Source organism: Rhincodon typus, chromosome 19 (genome assembly GCF_021869965.1).
Source record: "Rhincodon typus isolate 14 chromosome 19, sRhiTyp1.1, whole genome shotgun sequence".
NCBI lineage: Eukaryota > Metazoa > Chordata > Chondrichthyes > Orectolobiformes > Rhincodontidae > Rhincodon > Rhincodon typus.
In genome coordinates, this window is record NC_063350.1 from 26,427,420 (window position 1) to 26,446,328 (window position 18,909).

General features: G+C 39.5%; 1 protein-coding gene across 1 annotated transcript in view; it reads left to right on the plus strand.

Annotated features, from left to right (window-relative positions):
* Positions 1-14,683, plus strand: part of LOC109928565 (tyrosine-protein kinase Srms-like) — a 50,247-nt gene extending 35,564 nt beyond the window's left edge. The window contains exons 2-5 of the mRNA XM_048608563.1: positions 4,840-4,925; positions 8,468-8,649; positions 10,752-10,908; positions 10,986-14,683. Coding sequence (XP_048464520.1) covers positions 4,840-4,925; positions 8,468-8,649; positions 10,752-10,908; positions 10,986-11,176 — 616 coding nt within the window. The 3' untranslated portion in view covers positions 11,177-14,683. The remainder of the gene's footprint in view (positions 1-4,839; positions 4,926-8,467; positions 8,650-10,751; positions 10,909-10,985) is intronic.
* The last annotated feature ends 4,226 nt before the right edge of the window (positions 14,684-18,909 follow it).

The window sequence follows — 18,909 nt, forward strand, 5'->3', positions numbered from 1 at the left end:
GGAAGGGTCACCGGACTCGAAACATTAACTCTGTTTTCTCCTTCACAGATGCTGCCAGACTTGCTGAGCTTTTCCAGCAACTTCATTTTTGTTCCTGATTTACAGCATCCGCAGTTCTTTTGGTTTTTATTCATTATAATGAATTTAGAATCCTAATCATCTGACCTGTAGTATTTTTGTTTGGGACATAATAGAGTCATAGAGTTATACAGCATGGAAACAGACCTTCAGCCCAACTCACCCGCACTGACCAGATATCCTACACTGATCTGATTTCATTTGACAGCATTTTGGCCCATATCCCTCTAAACCCTTCCAATTCATATACCTCTCCAGACGCCTTTTAAATGTTGTAATTGTACCCTCCTCCATCTCCTCCTCTGGCAGCTCGTTCCGTACATGCACCATCCTCTGTGTGAAGAGCAGAAAAGCGGCAAACATCATCAAAGACCCATCACATTCCGGTAATGACCTCCTACAACCTCTTCCATCAGGCAGAAGATACAGAAGCCTGAACACACGCACAAGCAGGTTCAGGAACAGCTTCTTTGTGGCCGTTATCAGACTGTTGAATGGACTCTAGCCTCAGATAATGTAACCTGCAGTGTAACCTGTATGCTTCTAAGTCTTTTTGTACATCCTTTGTTTGCTGTGATCTGCCTGTACCGCTTGTAAACAAAGCTTTTCACTGTATTTCAGTACACGTGACAATTAATTAATCAATCAAATCAATCAAGAAGTTGTCCCTCAGGTTCCTTTTAAACCTTTCCCTTTTTACCTTAAACCAATACCCTCTAGTTTTGGATTCCCCTACCCTGGGAAAAAAAGAACTAGGCAATTGATCCTATCCTTGCCTCTAATGATTTTATGAACCTCTATATGGTCACTCCTCAGCCTCCGCTCCAGGCAAAATAGCCCCAGCCTATTCAGCCTCTCCCTGTAGCTCAAACACTCCAATCCTGGCAAAATATTTTTTGAACGCTCTCAAGTTTAACAATATTTTTCCTATAGCAGGGAGACCAGAATTGAATACAGTATTCTAAAAGTGACCTCACCAATGTCCTGTTCAGCTGCAACACGATGTCCCAACTCCTATACTCAATGCACTGACCAATAAAGGCAAGCATGAGAAATGCTGCCTTCACCATCCTGTCTACCTGTGACTCCACTTTCAAGGAATTATGAACCCTAAGTCTCCTTGTTTGACAAGACTCCACAGGGCCCCACCATTAACTGTATAAGTCCTGCCATGGTTTGCCTTACCAAAATACAACACCTTACATTTATCCAAATTACCCTCCATCTATCACTCCTCAGCTGATTGGCCCATCTGATCAAGACCCCATTGTACTCTAAGACTACCTACTCCACTACACCACCAATTTTGGGATCATCCACAAACTTACTAGCCATACCTCCAATATTCACATCCAAATCATTTATACAAATGATGAAAAGCAGTGGATCCAGCACCAATCCTTGCAGCACACTGCTGGTCACAGGCATCCAGTCTGAAAAACAACACTCTACCACCACCCTCTGTCTCATACCTTCAAGCCAAATTTGAAAACTATAGTTCTACTCACTCATAATGTTGGAAGAGAAAATTCCTGAATGATGTTGGTCTACAAAGTTAACAAAAGCCATGATTGAATGGGTGGGAAATAGGGAAAAACAACAAAATGCTGAAAAAAATCAGCAGGTGTGACAGAATCTGTGGAGAGAAACAGAATTAAATTTAACAGAATCAAAGAGGCTAGAAAAGTGATATTTTTATACTGCAATGAAAAAGGGGCCAGCAGAGCAAATGGTAAGGATGTCCAGAGAAAAAGACATGGTAGTAGAGGAGGGATATAAAAGACATTAATTAGTTGAAGAAAGTAGATCAGTTCTCCAATGAGGAAACCCATGCAATCAAGAAACTTTAGTGGAGGGGTAATCAAATGGAGGACAGTGTTCATGATCTGAAGTTATTGAACTCAATGTTGATGTCTGAAGGCTGTAAAGTGCCTCAGCCAAAAATGAGGTTCTGTTCCTCTAGCTGGTATTGGGCCCCTCGGGAACAATGCAGCAGGCTAGTACACAAATGTGGTATATTGAAATGGCAAGCAGCTGGAAGACTGGAGTCATTCTTGTGACAGAGCAGAGGTGTTCAGTAAAGCAGTCACCCAGTTTGCATTTGGTCAGGGCAGTGTAGAGGAGACCACATTTTGAGGAGCGAGTACAGTAGACTAGATCGAAGGAAGACCAAATAAATGGCTGAGGAGGGAGGCAGTAAAAGGGCTAGTGTTCCACCTTGTGAAATTGCCTGGAAAGGTGCTATGGGGGGAGTGAAAATGTGTTGGGAGTGACGGAGGAATGGACCAAGTTGTCATGATGGGAACAGTTCCTGCTGATTGCTAAACAAATCAGGGGTGAGGATGATGTGTTTGGTTGTGGCATTCTGCTGGAGGTGGAAGCTAATCCTTTGAATGTAAAGATTCATGAAGTGGAAGACGAGGATAAGGGGAACCTCCTATATTTGTTCTTAGAGGGAGGAGAAAGGGTAAGGGCAGAAGTTATGGGAAGGATATTATTAAGCTGGAGACGGTTCAGAAGAGATTTACCAGGATGTTGCCGGGTATGGAAGGTTTAAGTTATAAAGAAAGGCAGTTCAGGTTGGGACCTTTTTAGCTGGAGCGTAGGAGGTTGAGAGGCAACCTTTCAGAAGTTCATAAAATAATGAGGTACAGATTGAGTTAATGGTAGTTGTCTTTTCCCTAGGATAGGGAATTCCTAGACTGTGGAACACATTTTTAAGGTGAGAGGAGAAGATTTAAAAAAGACATGAGGGGAAACTTTTTTACACAGAGGGTGGTCATGTGTGGAATGAACTTCCAGAGGAACTGCTGAATGTGGGTATAATTACAACATTTAAAAGATATTTGGATACATAAATTAATAGGAATGGTTTGGAGGAATATGGGCCAGGAGCAGCAGATGGGACTAGTTTAGAGACAGTAAGAACTGCAGATGCTGGAGTCAGAGATAACACAGTGTGGAGCTGGAGGAACACAGCAGGCCAGGCAGCATCAGAGGAGCAGGAAAGTCAACGTTTCAGATCAGGTCGCGTCTGAAGAAGTGTCCCGACCCAAAACATCATCTTTCCTGCTCCTCTGATGCTGCCTGGCCTGCTGTGTTCCTCCAGCTCCACACTGTGTTATCTGGGACTAGTTTAGTTTGGGATTATAGTCAGCATGGACTGGTTGGACCAAAGGCTCTGTTTCCAAGTTCTAAAACTCTATAAGTGCATGGAATAATTTAGACACAGCTGAGGGCCTAGTCAACCACAGTGGGAAGGAATCTTCTGTTAAGGAAAAGAGTGGGACATGTCAGAGGCTCCTCTGTGGAAGGCAGAATCTTCAGAACAGATGCTAAAAGCAGAATAGAGTTCTAACAGGAAGCAGAGTGTGAGGAAATGTTATCAATTTTAGATTCGGTGGATTTGATATGGATATAAGCAATGCAGCAAATTGCTGCTTGTGTTTGGAGTCTTGGCAGTAAAAGGTCAAGGCTTACACATTTTACTGAAGTTGCATGGGATGGTACCAAGGGAGTATGAAATGAATGTGACTGAAAAAAATTCACTATATTTGGCTTCTGCTCTGAATTACATCTAATTTCTACAATAGGAGGAATTACTATAATTTTTTAAAATAATTTAAAAATAATAGTATTCCATTATTTAAAAATAATAGTATTCATTTGCAATAACAAGTCTTGAAATGTGCATAAAAAGTGAATAACCTCATTGGAGCTGTCAAGCTGTCAAGTCATTTGAATCATCTGGCCTTCAAATGTTTGAGAAGACACTGGGTTACCTCACATTTTGCAGCATGCTTGACAGTCCTGAGCACTTAGAAAGTCTTTGAAGTGCAGCTATGAATACAAGCTCTTGTTTTATAAGAGATTAAGTAGCTATTGAGTGTTAAATGTTAAGGAAAGGGTTTTTAATCAATGAGTGTTGTTGATAATTGTGAATTTGACAATAGACACTTGGATCTTCTTCATCTCAACATGTGTTCTGAATTATGCCTCTGGGGGACACAATGCAAGTTGGCATGAAGGGTGTAAAGACACACGGTGGGTGTTGTGGGGCCATAGCTCATAATGGATTGACTCTACATCGCATAGGAGCTATAAAAGGCCACCAGAAGTGGGGGAAAGGACACAGGTTGGTACAGAGGGCATGAGCGATCATAGGGGTTAGGTGGAGGAGCACAGGTTAGCATGAAGGCTGTGTGAGATCATGGGGTGGGTAGAAAGCATGGGTTGGCATGGACAGGGCATTGGTTGTGGGTGAGGACAGAGGGCTTTTGTTTGTTGCATTTTTTGTTTCACAGTGTAATAAAGTCCCACAGTACCATGACATGTCTTTTAAACAGGAAAAAAACAAAGAAATGCAGATGCTGGAAATCTGAAAAAAAAAACAGGAATTGCTGGCAAAGCTCAGCAGGTCTGGCAGCATCTGTGAAGAAAAAAATCAGAGTTAACGTTTTGGGTCCGGTGACCCTTTTAGGTTTATAAAGCCTTCCATAAACTAAAATGTGCAATCTTATACCATCAGGGAAATAGTGTTGTAAGAGACTCACCACATATACTGCATTAAGAATGAAATAGAAGCCTCATCACCTTCTCCCATCTATTCCAGAAAGCAAAATTATCACAATTCGAGATCAATATGTAAGAATAAAGCTACCAGTAAAATTTATTTGCAAGTGATATTGTACACAAAGATTCAATAATAAGAAAATGCAGTGCTAGACTTAAATAATGCTAACACTGCGTGGAATCTTCCAGGCTGCTGGAGATGAGGAAAGAGGCAGAAGGACTGGAACATGGTTGGCATTGGAACAGATACATGATGCCCTTCTGCATCCACCAAAGTAATTCTGGCTGGGAATGCCTTGATCAATCAATTAATGATGACTTAAGGACCAGTTAATGGTTTATTCCTGCCTGGCTGCAATTTCTCTCACAGCTCCAGGTAGGACAATGACAGGTAGTTCACCTGCCAGTAAACCTGTGCAGGATGTGTACCATTTGGAGGATGAGGTCTTGATCTGCAATAATTTCTGATTGATCAAGGGCATGTCCAGGGAGAAGGTGGGTGGTGCGGATGTGAATTCCCGTGTCTGGCAGCATCTGTGAAGGTAAAGATGAATTTGGTCCCTTGTGTGTTAGACTCCAGAGTTCAAAAGCACACTACTGATCTTTGAATTTCAATTTATTTTCTTGCCAAATTCATGTCCAGCTTTTTCAAAATGACCGATGTTATCAGCTTGATTGTTTGCTGACTAAATAGAACATAGAACATAGAACATTACAGCGCAGTACAGGCCCTTCGGCCCTCGATGTTGCGCCGACCTGTGAAACCAATCTGAAGCCCATCTAACCTAAACTATTCCATTATCATCCATATGTTTATCCAATGACCATTTAAATGCCCTTAAAGTTGGCGAGTCTACTATTTTTGCAGGCAGGGCATTCCACGCCCTTACTACTCTCTGAGTAAAGAACCTACCTCTGACATCTGTCCTATATCTATCACCCCTCAATTTAAAGCTGTGTCCCCTCGTGCTAGCCATCACCATCCGAGGAAAAAGGCTCCCACTGTCTACCCTATCTAATCCTCTGATCATCTTGTATGTCTCTATCAAGTCACCTCTTAACCTTCTCTCTAACGAAAACAACCTCAAGACCCTCAGCCTTTCCTCATAAGACCTTCCCTCCATACCAGGCAACATCCTAGTAAATCTCCTCTGCACCCTTTCCAATGCTTCCACATCCTTCCTATAATGCGGTGACCAGAACTGTACGCAATACTCCAAGTGCAGAGTTTTGTACAGCTGCAACATGACCTCATGGCTCCGAAACTCAATCCCTCTACCAATAAAACCTAACATACTGTACGCCTTCTTAACAACGCTATCAACCTGGGTGGCAACTTTCAGTGATCTATGCACATGGACACCGAGATCTTTCTGCTCATCCACACTACCAAGAATCTTACCATTAGCCCAGTACTCTGTATTCCTGTTACTCCTTCCAAAGTGAATCACCTCACACTTTTCCGCATTAAACTCCATTTGCCACCTCTCAGCCCAGCTCTGCAGCTTATCTATGTCCCTCTGTAACCTGCAACATCCTTCCGCACTATCCACAACTCCACCAACTTTGGTGTCATCCGCAAATTTACCAACCCATCCTTCTACGCCCTCATCCAGGTCATTTATAAAAATGACAAACAGCAGTGGCCCCAAAACAGATCCTGAGGTACACCACTAGTCCCATTCAGAAGTAGCATGCACTTTCTGTTCTTCTGTTGAAGCTTTTAAGTGTTGTCAAAGGTCAGGCAGACGACGGATTAAATGCGTTAACCCCCAACATGGAAACCAGGTTGACACCTAAGAAGATGTGCTTTTATTTGGAAGATATAAATGCTAATTTTCCTTTTTATGACTGGACATTTGAAAGAAAAACCAACCTACAGACAATAATGATTTTTTAAAAATTAACCATTGATGGCCAGACTGCCTACACTCCTACAAATTACACATTTGCATTCAGCTTATGAAATATGCCTTCCATTCCCATTTTGCATGGGAAATACAGGGGTACAGGGACTGGGGTGTAGGGGGTGAGTCTGGGAGGGATGATGTTCAGTGGGTTCGTGTGGACTTGATGTGCCAAATGACCTGCTTCAATACTGTAGGGATTCTATGATTCTAACTGCTGACTAAGACATTTTACAATGTGGGAATCTGTTCCATAAAACTACATCCAAGAGAACAACTGGCAAGGTCCCCAAATTTGTTATGGCTTCAGATGAAGTAGTTCCAATTGTTAAGCTCCCAAATGAGGAAGGATGAACTGCTTCCCCTATTCACCAGCCACGTCGGTTGGTCACAACAAGGTTAATTTACAGACAGATCTTTTCCCATGTGGATACCTTTGTCCCAGACTCAAAAGAATTTGTGTTTCAAAAGGAGCCAATTAACCAGGTTTTGTCAATTCAATAAAGAGTGAGTTTATTAATTAAGAAATGCAAGAAGAATTAGTAACACAATACCCGTACAGACTAGAAATAAGAGGTTAGTCCAGAAGGAAAAAATATTTTTTTAAAAACATATTTACATGATAAGTCTGAATTGTTAATAAAGAATGGATCATTGAACATCATGGCCGTTGCAGTGGAAGTTACTGTAGTGTTGATATTGGTAAATGAACAGTTAATTTCAAGATTCTTAGTTTTGTAAGTTAATTGATATTCTGAAGTTCTGATTCATTTTGACCAAGAAAGAGTTTCAAAATTGAGAGGAGAAAGTCTTTTTGTTGTCCTCTTCCTTTTGTCTAGCTTGCTACTAGCTAATGTCTAGCACCCAGAATGAGAGACCCTTTTCCTGCATCACAGGGGTTACTAGGAGGTAGTTGTTCAACTGTAACATTCACAGCATGCTAACACTTGAACCCAGACTAGTACATATGGTTACCTTAATCCACTGGGACAAACTCAGTCACACTAACGTGCTCCAGTAGAGTAGTAGCTTGCCTTTTAACCCCTTCTGTATTCTTCAAAATGAAAAACACAAAATGTGTCTGCAAACTGGGACATAATTTACAGATAATTGTCAGGCCCCCACTATGTTTGAGGTCACAAGAGATGATAGACCAAGTCTGTTTTCACTTGCCCCTTCCCCGTTTGAAGGGTTGATGTTTGAAGTTAACTTTGCAGCTTTAAGTGTTACATTCCATGATTCTTTCTCTCTCCCAACAGCATCACCACCATTTTTAGCTATATCAGGCCTCTCTTAAAAACTCATTTTAGAATGACAAATTAAAAATGCCTGCAGTATTCTGGGATTCTAACCCATGGGTCTTGACACTGTATACTCCCTTGTTTAACTTTCAAGTACTATAACCTCCTTGTAACCTATTTGCGTCTGTATTAGTGTGTTTGGGGTAGGGGGTGGTGTGTTTAAGGGCTATTTCTATATGAATGTTATTTAGCCTTTCTTTGTCAGGGAAAAAAATAGTTTTAATAAACCTACCTTGTTCTTTATTTAATCCAAAGAAACCTGTCTAATGAAATTCTTCATAACCATAACAAATAACATTGCACAATTGACAAAGCACATCCAGTATAAATTCCAAAGATAGACTGTGTCATGGTGAAATCAGAAGTGGGAGAATTAGATAAGGCAATCCATATCTCCTTACCTTGGTAATAACATACCTCATTTGAGTTTAGCCCCTTACAGAAAGGAGAGAAGATGATTTTACCACTCCTCTTGATTGGGCTCTAACTCAATTCCAAGAGTGTAAGTTTTCCATACAAATTTTTTTTGCTAACTAAACACTTGTAAATTGCTGGCTTTAGAAATTGAAATCCTATTAGAGATGTTATATTTGTGTATTTGATTTCTAGGTGATGAAGGAGCATCATTAACAACAACTCACCATCTATACATAGCTAGTCAAGTGGCTGATGGAATGGCTTATTTAGAACACCATAAATTTATCCACCGGGATTTGGCTGCAAGAAATGTACTGGTTGGAGAAGAGCTCAACTGTAAAGTTGCAGACTTTGGATTAGCAAGATTAATCCGGGTAAGTGACATTCAAACATTCTAGTCCAATGATGGAACTAGTTTTGTGAAGATCCTGTTTTGTGTCAGCTGTTTCAAAGATGAAGTGTAAACAAGTGCTGAACATTATAGAACAAGACACTCTGGTAATGGATGGAATAGGTAAGTATTAAAAGTTTCAGCAGTTTCTTGCTTATCTCCTTAAACAGAAATGCTTCCTTATAGCATTGTGGCAATGCAATAAACACTTCACAAACAGTTCGGTAATTTTTTTCTTCACATCTATCAGCCTGTTTCAGAAATACAGGGCTTCTTATGCCTGCACCTATATTCCCATTTCTATTCCTGGGCGCAAAGCAGGTCATGGACCTGCATCGACAATGTGGCTGGGTCGGCTTGGGCAAAAGGAAAGGAGCGGGGTTAAGTGAGAGTCAGCGAAGTATATTGTTGCATTTACATTCTCATACATAAAAATGCTGATGACACACACACTCTATCAGCTATGTGACAACTCATCTTTTCTGATATTTCCACTACATGTTTGCCTTCTGAATTTTCTAATATTTACCCATTTAAAAAGAAATATAGATACCAACTGTGTTACTTTTTCATAAAAAGAACTGTAAACATAGAGCTGAGAGTATAATTTGGCAAGTCAGCTTGTTTCACTTGGTGGCGATTGTATCACTGACTGAAATTTGGACATTAATAATGGAGGAGTCTTGTATGATCTTGACAAACACAGATTGGGCTACATTTTATAAGATATTCTATTCCTTGGCCCTTTGACTAAAAAGTTGGTTGTGAGCCCACCCATGAAATAGCCAGCTGTCCGAAGGGGTGTTAATTGTTTCAGGTTTAAACTTAAGGGCCCTATCTGGGGAAGAAATCCAACCTTAAAATCTGGAAAAAGTTGAGTGCTGACATGCTGGTGTCAATGCCATGGATCAAATAAACCGTGGATATAGAACGCCTTGTCCAAAAAACTGTACCCAAGACATATATGGAATAATGCTTAGGTGCTGGAATGAGTCTGAGGAGAGCCGACCCTCATTTAATACTCTTTCTGATGAACTGAATTCATTGTATGCTTTATATTATTACAAAAACTAAGACCAAGCTCAGTAAGCTTGGGGGTTCAGATTTCACTGTACTAAAGTGTGCTGTTAAGGGAAACATCTGAGAACTTCCACTAGAGGCTCTTACGCATGAGGTAATACGAAAGAATGTCTCTCTATGGTTGCTGAAAACAAGTCTTCAGCAAAGCCCCTGTTGAAGGAACCTGGAAAAATCTCTTTTAGCTAAGTTCCAAACTAAAAATCTGCAAACGATACTCAACTGCCAAAGACAGCGCTAATAGAATCACCAACCTTTTGACCACAACATTTCACAGTCAAAAACAAGCCAAGACCATGTCATTTTGTTTATACCTTTTCCTTTTGGATTCATCTCTCAATTCTAATCTCTGCATATGCGTATAATGTTTTATTTTCTATTTTCATGTTTTAGTCAGCAATAAACCCAGTCTTCCTTTATCTCAAAAAGACTGGATAAATTGGCTCATTTTAAGCTATGAATATACTTGAGCTGGAAAAGGTTTCGACAAGGGAAAGGATTCTATTCAAATTACCCTTGTTGTGACCAGCCAAGAGACGAATTAATTTAAAAAGGGAGCCAGTGCATTCCTCTTCACTCAGGAGCACAACTATTTGAGGGTGTTTCATCCAAAATCGTAATGAAATAGGGACCATTGCCGGGAGCTGGTCATAGCACTTGTATTAAGGCAAAAAATAAATGCCATTTGCTTTTCTAACTGTTGGGTTTTTCTTCGTGTTAAGTTTTTGTCTACCTTGTGCATGTACATCCTAGTCATAAAATGTACAAGTTTCACCAAGTTTTAACCCTTAGACTAGTCTTTTGAAGCAGATAAATAGTACAGATTGGTGTTCCCTTACTTGGAACCTTATCCGCTGATAGTCTATACCAGAAAATTACACACTCCTATCCTGTGATTTTCCATTTGTTTACCTTAATGTATAAATGATTGCTAATTAATCATTGCATCAAAAATAATTAAATAGTCATATTTATTATTATAACAAATTCCATGTTTTCAATGGGCAGGATGACGTATATCATCTCCGTTCTGGGACCAAAATGCCTATAAAATGGACAGCACCAGAGGCTGCAAACTACCAGAGATTTTCAATAAAATCAGATGTATGGTCTTTCGGTATTCTTCTGTACGAAATAGTGACATATGGCAAAGATCCTTATGAGCGTAAGTGAATTAAAAATTCTAAAGCATATAGCAAAGAGATCTGTGCATTTTTTTCATAATTTAATTTAATTTTGCAGGAATGACAAACACAGAAGCCATGGATCAAATAAACCGTGGATATAGAATGCCTTGTCCAAAAAACTGTACCCAAGACATATACGGAATAATGCTTAGGTGCTGGAATGAGTCTGAGGAGAGCCGACCCTCATTTAATACTCTTTCTGATGAACTGAATTCATTGTATGCTTTATATTATTACAAAAACTAAGACCAAGCTCAGCAAGGACGCAACAGATATTGCTGCTACTGGTGTAATGCTGGATGGAACTGCATTTGAATCAATTCTTAAAACAATATTTTGTGCAATGGACTTTTTACAACTTTTATTACAATAGCATACATAAGTGAAATAATTACCTCAAAAATACAATTGGTAAAATGGGGAAAAAGATTTAGAGCACTGGTATGATATTCTTCTGTGCAATATTTCAACAGGGCTGTTAATAAACAGGAAATGCCAGCAGAGAAAGGAACATTGTACAAATGTATTGTGCTTGTCAAACAGTAAGCTTAGTATACTGCCAGTAAATATTAAGCACTGAAAGGACAGTGATTGAAAGCAAAAAAAAACAGCAAATTTATATCTAGAATCTAAAAACTCTTTAAAGAGAATAAAATTTTAACAAACATCATTGTGTAACATCTCTTAACAATCTGTTCCACAGCACAGCTATTCCGGTATCATAAAAACACTTTCGGCTTTCCTGTACAATGTCTACTTCCTTAAAGTTATATTAGGTTAGAAATTATTCTTAAGAACATTAATGAGCAAACTATGTGTTGGATATCTTAGCACAGATGGTATTCTATTTATAAAAAAAAGGCAGCATTTCTGCTCAAACAGAGAACAAAAGATTGTGATCCAAACTGTAACTTCCAAGCTTTAACAACCTGAAAATAGTTTTACTTTTATAACTAAATATAGCAATACTGTTGAAAGCATCAAACAAGCTTAAACATTGACTTCATGTCTCTTTTTTGGCAACATTCAAAATGCCTTCTTCATTGCAACCAATTCAATCAGCAGATGGAAATGCAGATTCCAGGCAGTTGTAACTTTTTGGAGCCTGCTAAAGGAAGCTTAAGACTTGTAAATAATTTCTAAACAAGAAAATTAAGAATCCATTAAAATACTCGCTTTTTGTACTGCATTCATTTTCTTTTGCATGTATTTACTCAGATGTAACTGACATATTGACGTAGAGGATGTTCATTCTTCATAACTTCAAATAGACCAAACTTGTATAAAGTAGGCTGTCAAGGTAAATTCTGTACTCTGCTCCCAGCTTGGAGTCTCATTTATCAATAGCATCACTTCAAGAAAGAGCTGGAATACAACAGAGAAAGTTCTACATTTAGCACAATCCATGGCAGGAGCAGTGTCTCACAAAATACTAATTTTCTATTAACAGTCTTAGCCTAATTTTATACAAAAGTATTGATGCACTTCCTCCACTGACTGGGAGCAGGACAGTAGTATGCTGAAAATCAATGTACTGAATTTAATGTCCCATTCCCAATTCACTCCATACCGTAACAACCATGGGAGTGGGATCAGGTCAAACAACTCCCTGAGCTTACTCTGCCATTCAACATCATGGTTGATCTCCTACCTCAATGTTTTAGGTGGGCAGCTCATTATGACATGCAAATCAAACTCCAAGGATGTGGAGTTTGCACCTTAATGCACTTTCCAATGAGGAAGACTAGAGTTTGCATCACCCTGATTCTCCATTTGTTTGTATTTGGCACAGAGTACCCTATAAGTATCTTCTGAATGGATTCCAGCAAACCACTCTGGAAGTATATTGATGAGCATTCAGAATGTTTATTTTTGCAAAACTGAGGAAGACCACTCTGGACTTTTCAATGCCCCACCCTTGACTAGTTGTCTCATCCCCCTTTGTTTTGACTTCCAGCTCAACTCCAAAGAGGAGTTGTTAGATTTTCCTTCTCCAATAGTTGACTGATTGGTCAGTTGCCTTTGAATGCTGATTCTGTGCTCAATAATCAGAAGCAAACAAAGCTTGATCACCAACAAGACTGGGGCCTCCCACTGGGTATATCAAGTGATCGTTTACATACATGGTATGTCTATGTCTACCAAAAATGAAAATTGGGCCCAATATTATGATATTTCTACCTCTGCCACTGGTACCTCTCAGACCATCACAACAGATTTTATTACAAATCATTCCTTGCTCTGAATACTTATTCCTTTGCCTCTTATTTCTCCTTTAAGAACCTTGTCTTATTCTACCTCTCTCCCCTCCCCTTTAATGTCTTCACTTTGCTGTGCACCTAAATTGCCATATTAAAAAAAACTGTTCCTTAGACACCAATAACAACTGTCCCCCAGCCAGATTATTCACAAACTAGGTTTCATACTTAACTTTCTCTTTCTTCGTTTTTCTATCTCCCCATAGCCTCAACGTTCCCAATCTCTGCTCCTTCATCTCTGAAACCTGACATATCTGCAGTTACCATGGTGTATTCAGCTGTTAGGCACTGAACTTTGGAATTTGGTCCCTAAAACCCTTGCCTTTCCTCCTTTGATAATATCCTTAAAATTCAAGATTTAAGCAAGCTATTGGTCATCTACCGTAAAATCTCCTTATCTCTTTAATATCAGAGCCAAATGTTATTTGATAACACTTCTGTGAAGAACTTTTGAGCATTCTATGGCATTAAAGATAATGACATGCATCCACCTTGTTATGTTTGGAGGATTAGTTATCTGTTTCATTCAAAACAGTGCCAAAACTCCCAAATTTCAAAGGGAGTTTGTGCTAAGTAAATGCCAAAAAAAGTTGCTAGATCAGAATAACTAAAGATAACATTCAGTGAGTAATACTGTCCAAACTTGTTCATGATTACATTCATAAATTCTATACTTCACTTAAAATGCACTTGGCGTGATCTACAATGTATGGCACCTTCATCTCAGAAATTTGCAGCTATCAAGGCTGATTCAATAACGTGAAATAATCCTGATGCATATGAGATCATTGCTTAGTTACTAGTAGGAGGTTACTTGATAGAATTTGGGAACCACATAATAGTGAACAACTGTTTTGCTGAACAATATTGTGTTATTTCATAAATACTAATAAGACATCGTATGGGTTCAACATGAGTAGTTCTTGATAAGCAGGCATCCATTTAGATGATGATGAAAGCATTATTTTCTTGTAAAATATTTTAAATGCTGATATTAAATTTGAACTTAATTTGAAATGGAAAAATACTCATGTCATTGCATTTGTTATTCCTTTCCAGAGTTTGAGTTCCTGGCAGGGAGTCTCACTTTGTGTTGTAGAAATGAGGTCTTGCCTTTGATCCCTGAAATTTCATTTGAAACTTGGTGAAAACAATCTTCTCCCCTCCCCCACGCCTCTACAAACTGTACTCACATTAAAATAGCTCATAAGTAAACCATAAAAAGAACTTAATTTGCTGCATTCATGATTTGACAACTAATCAATTGCATGTTTAAAGGAGAGACAGATTATAAATTATTATTGGCATTATTAATGGGAAGGCATTTGACTCGTCGATATGAGATTACTCAATCTGCTATTTAACAAAGATGTTAACTGAATTATTTTAAAATGTCTCGCTAATGGGAGTAATTTTCACCTCCAAAATGGATTGGATGAGAAGTTGTAATTTTTAAAATTTCAAACCCACCTGTTTGTTTTAAGAGACAGGGTGTGAGTGGTTGGTGGAAAATTTATGGCCAATCTGCTCTCATTAAGCCAAATGGTTGCTATCAGATTTTAATGATAAGGCATCTCTCCATTTTAACAAGCTTTTCATTTTTAACTACTGTCAGTTCCTGGGCCTCATGAAACCTGAGAGTCAAAAGGAGATAAACAGGGCTGGAACCAAAAAGCTACAGTGCTGCTTGTGGGCCAGGCAGAGCAGGAGCGTTTCTTCCACCATCATCCTCCAAACGTCACACTAAGCCCATTAGGTTCACCTGCTTCCACCTCCATAATCACTGTCTTGCCTTGACTACTATCTCACTCCTCCTCTGACTGCCATCTCTCTGCTCTACTTGGTTGTCATTTTGCTCCATACAGTCTCTCCCACCAATTGCAAAGTCATTCTGCCTCCCTACTGGTTCTCCACTGGGATGTGTCCTCGTGTTGTAGGCATTGCCAACCAAAAATGTAATACATGGGTTTCCTCTTCTATAACATAGAACAGAATCCAAAAAAATCCCAACAGTGTGGGAGCAGGCCATTCAGCCCATCAAATCCACAATGCCCATTGGCTAACCCACCTAGTCTATACATCCCTGGATACTATGGGCAACTTAGCATGGCCAATCCACTTTACTTGCACATCTTCAGACTGTGGGAGGAAATCAGAGCTCCCAGAAGAAACCCATGCACACACACGGAGAACGTGCAAACTCCACACAGGCAGTGGCCTGAGGCTTGAATTGAACCCGGGTCCCTGACACTGTGACGCAGCAGTGCTAAGCCCTGAGCCACCTTTTTTTTATATTTCTCTCTCCATCCCCTCCTCCTGCCGCTCATTCTCACAAAATGGTGGACTCACACCCCAACTGATTGGCAGCTGCTCTTTGAGATTACTCCAAATGCATGGCTGCCTAAAAAGTGAGGTCTATGTTTCTGTTAAAATAGCAGACAGAATTATCTTTCACTGCTTGTGGCATAGTGCAGGCTTAAATTCTGAACAGTTCTGAAGAAGAGTCACATTAAAGATGAGGTATTAGTTCTGTTTCCCTCTCCACAGATGCTGCCAGACCTGCTGAGTTTCTCCACCACATTCTGTTTTTGATATTTGAAATTTTTTAGACTGTTCAATTGTAAATTTCTGAACAAAGAAGATAATTTTTGAAGTTTTACAAGTCCACAGCTGTCGCCAATACATGTCTTTATTCGAGACATGTTTCCATACAGTGTGATTCTTTGTGACTTTTGTTTAATTTATCATTATATTCTGCTTCTGATTGAACTGAGAATAAAAATGTAATTGAAAACCTCTTTGCAGTTATAGTCTGTTGCAGACACTTGGTGATTTGTTTTTCATTCAATATCATAACGTTTGCTGTGGGGCCAAAAGTCATTGGGTGGAATCTCTCTAGGTGCTAAATGACACCTGTAATAGCACATCAGTTGGTAAAATATGGTGGGAACAGAAGAGTGAAATTCTGGACATTGACAACTAAAGTCCAATTTTCCAGCCAAGTTTTTAATTGAGAGATAAGAAATTTGCTAGTGAACACTGAAATTCTGCATATATTATGGCCTAATTGGATATGTTGACATCTCATTATTACCTTATTTCATGTCACGTATGTCATTTGCAATTTTCCCAGTCTGTGGAGAGAAACCAGACAGTGACTATTCCCAACATGAGAGTCAGAGCAGGTACCTGACAGCTCCAGCTTATCACTTAGCCTTCCAGACCTCCATCTTGGCCAGCAGTCCCCAACATCTCAAGGTGCACTAAATAGGCAGTAAATACCTGCTTCCTTTCTCTATAGAGGTTGGCATCAAATGCAAAGCAACTGGTCCACATCTCTGTAACTTGTTTCCCATTCCAACCTGCTCAGTTAGATGAGAACCAATCAGTTTCACTTTTAAATAACTCCTCAGTTCCTGATTGCCTGCAATTGTAAGAACACAAGTCACAAAGACAGAGTTTGCAATAGATAATGAATTCCTTTCCACAAAAAATTTGGAGGCATTCTGGTAAATCCTTGATTTTAAAAATTGTTCTTTCTCCTTGCATCCCACATTTTTAAGGACACAGAAACAAAAAGACACAGTTCTCACACTTATGATCATTATTTCAAGTCATATAAAAATAAAACTGATTCACTAATGTTCTTCAAGAAATATCTGCCTCTTCTTCTACAAGATCTCAGTACACATTGTGTGCCTCGCACGCGACATACTGTTGAATAATTGCTATTAAATTCATTAATTGATCTGGCTTACATGTAACTCTAGATCCATGACTGTCCTCTGAAATGGCCAGCAAGACACTTTGTTATAATGAACTGCTATTAAAAAAAAGACAGAACCCGAACAGTAATTTAGCATTAGCCTAGGCACAGAATGAAACAACAAAGGCACACTCAGTCAAACTTGTAAAGCTTTTCTAGCTAACATCTGGGACATTGTCCAAAACTAGCAATAGCTTTCCCATAGGTTAGTCAAACCTGACATAGTCATACTGCCAGGCTCACATTTTTTAGCCAATCAGCATCCCTGCATATGTCATATTCCATGAAGTTCTGTGGCATTTGATCATTACGAACTTGAGCAACTACCTATTGTTCCCCCTCATCCTTTCTCCCACCCACAGTATGCCCCATCAGACCTACACAATATTATTGTGTTATAGGAACAGAAGTAGACCACATTACTCCAGAAGCAAACATACAAAATGCTGGATTAACTCAGTAGGTGTGGCAGCATCTGTGGAGAGAGAAACAAAGTTAATGCTTCAAGTCCAGTATGACTTCTTCAGAACATTGCTCTTCAATCCTAATTCCTCATTCAATACAATCACTTTTTACCTCAACTTCACTTTTCCCGTCTACCTGCTAACTCATTTGATTTCCTGAGAGATTAAGTCTCTGAATATATTCAAGGTTGGAAGAGATAAATATCGAAGCATTCACATCCTTTTGAGGGGAAAGAATTCCAAAGATTCACAATCCTTTGAGTGAAGAAATCTCTCACCTCATTCCTAAATGATCAACTCCTTATTCAGAGGTTTCAGCCACAGCAACTTTCATGAGAAGGATGCACCAAAATAAGTCATGGAACACAACCATTGCTAAGGCACAGATCACTTTTTTTTTAAAGATAGGAATGATATTGGAATAGCACTTGTTGAGTTGGCACTTTCAGATAAAAGGCTAAAAAGAAAGTTTTACATTTGTGTAGCACTTTTCACCACCACTGGATGCCTCAAAATGCTTTACAGCCAATGAAGTACTTTTCAGTGTAGTCACTATTGAAATGCAATTTACTTCACAGCAAGATCCCTCAAACAGCAATGAGATAATGACCAGATAATCTGGAGATATCAGAGATAACTTCCTGCCATGAGATCTTTTACATCCACCAAAGCAGGCAGATGGCACAAAAACAAAGTTGCTGGAAAAGCTCAGCAGGTCTGGCAGCATCTGTGGAGGAGAAAACAGAGTTAACGTTTCGGGTCCAGTGACCCTTCCTCAGAACTCAGCTTGCTTTAATACCTTATCATAAAGACAGCCCCTCTGATGGTGCAGCACGCCCTCAGTACTTTGCTGGAGTACTGAGCAGTAGTGGCAGAACCATCCCTATGGTCAGATGAATCAGGACAATTGCTCAGGACACTACACTTTGGGGGAGCCTGCACCAGTATCATAGGTACCTGGGAGGAACAGGAAGCTGGAGTGATAGATGAGAGTGATACATTTCCAGTTTGGTTAGAAAGCAGTAAGGCTTCTTTAGTGCAAAGATGTGTCAAGGAATTCCAGCCTATAATTCCAAGAGGATTGCAATATAATTATCGAAATATTTAGCAGTCTGGAACATCTTTTACGGTAAACACAAAATTCTTGGCATTGATCATGATTGGTGGGTTTTGTTTTTGTTAGAAAAATGAGCATAAGAAATAAAAGGGGATTAAACAATTGACACTGGTGAATGGTAAACACAACGAATTGAAACTTGCAGACTCAAAGACTGGTGTTTAGAGAATCATGAGGGAAGGGGTGGGCCACACTTTGTGATCTGCCCCATCCTGTACAAATCTTTCCCCACCCCACCCCACCAAGTAGAAGCCTTGACTTTTTTTTAATGAACCTGTTTGGATATGGTATGACACACCTCCATGCTATCACATCCAGAGGGGAGAGTTGACCCAGACCTTCAAGCCCAGACATAGGGATGCTACCACTACACC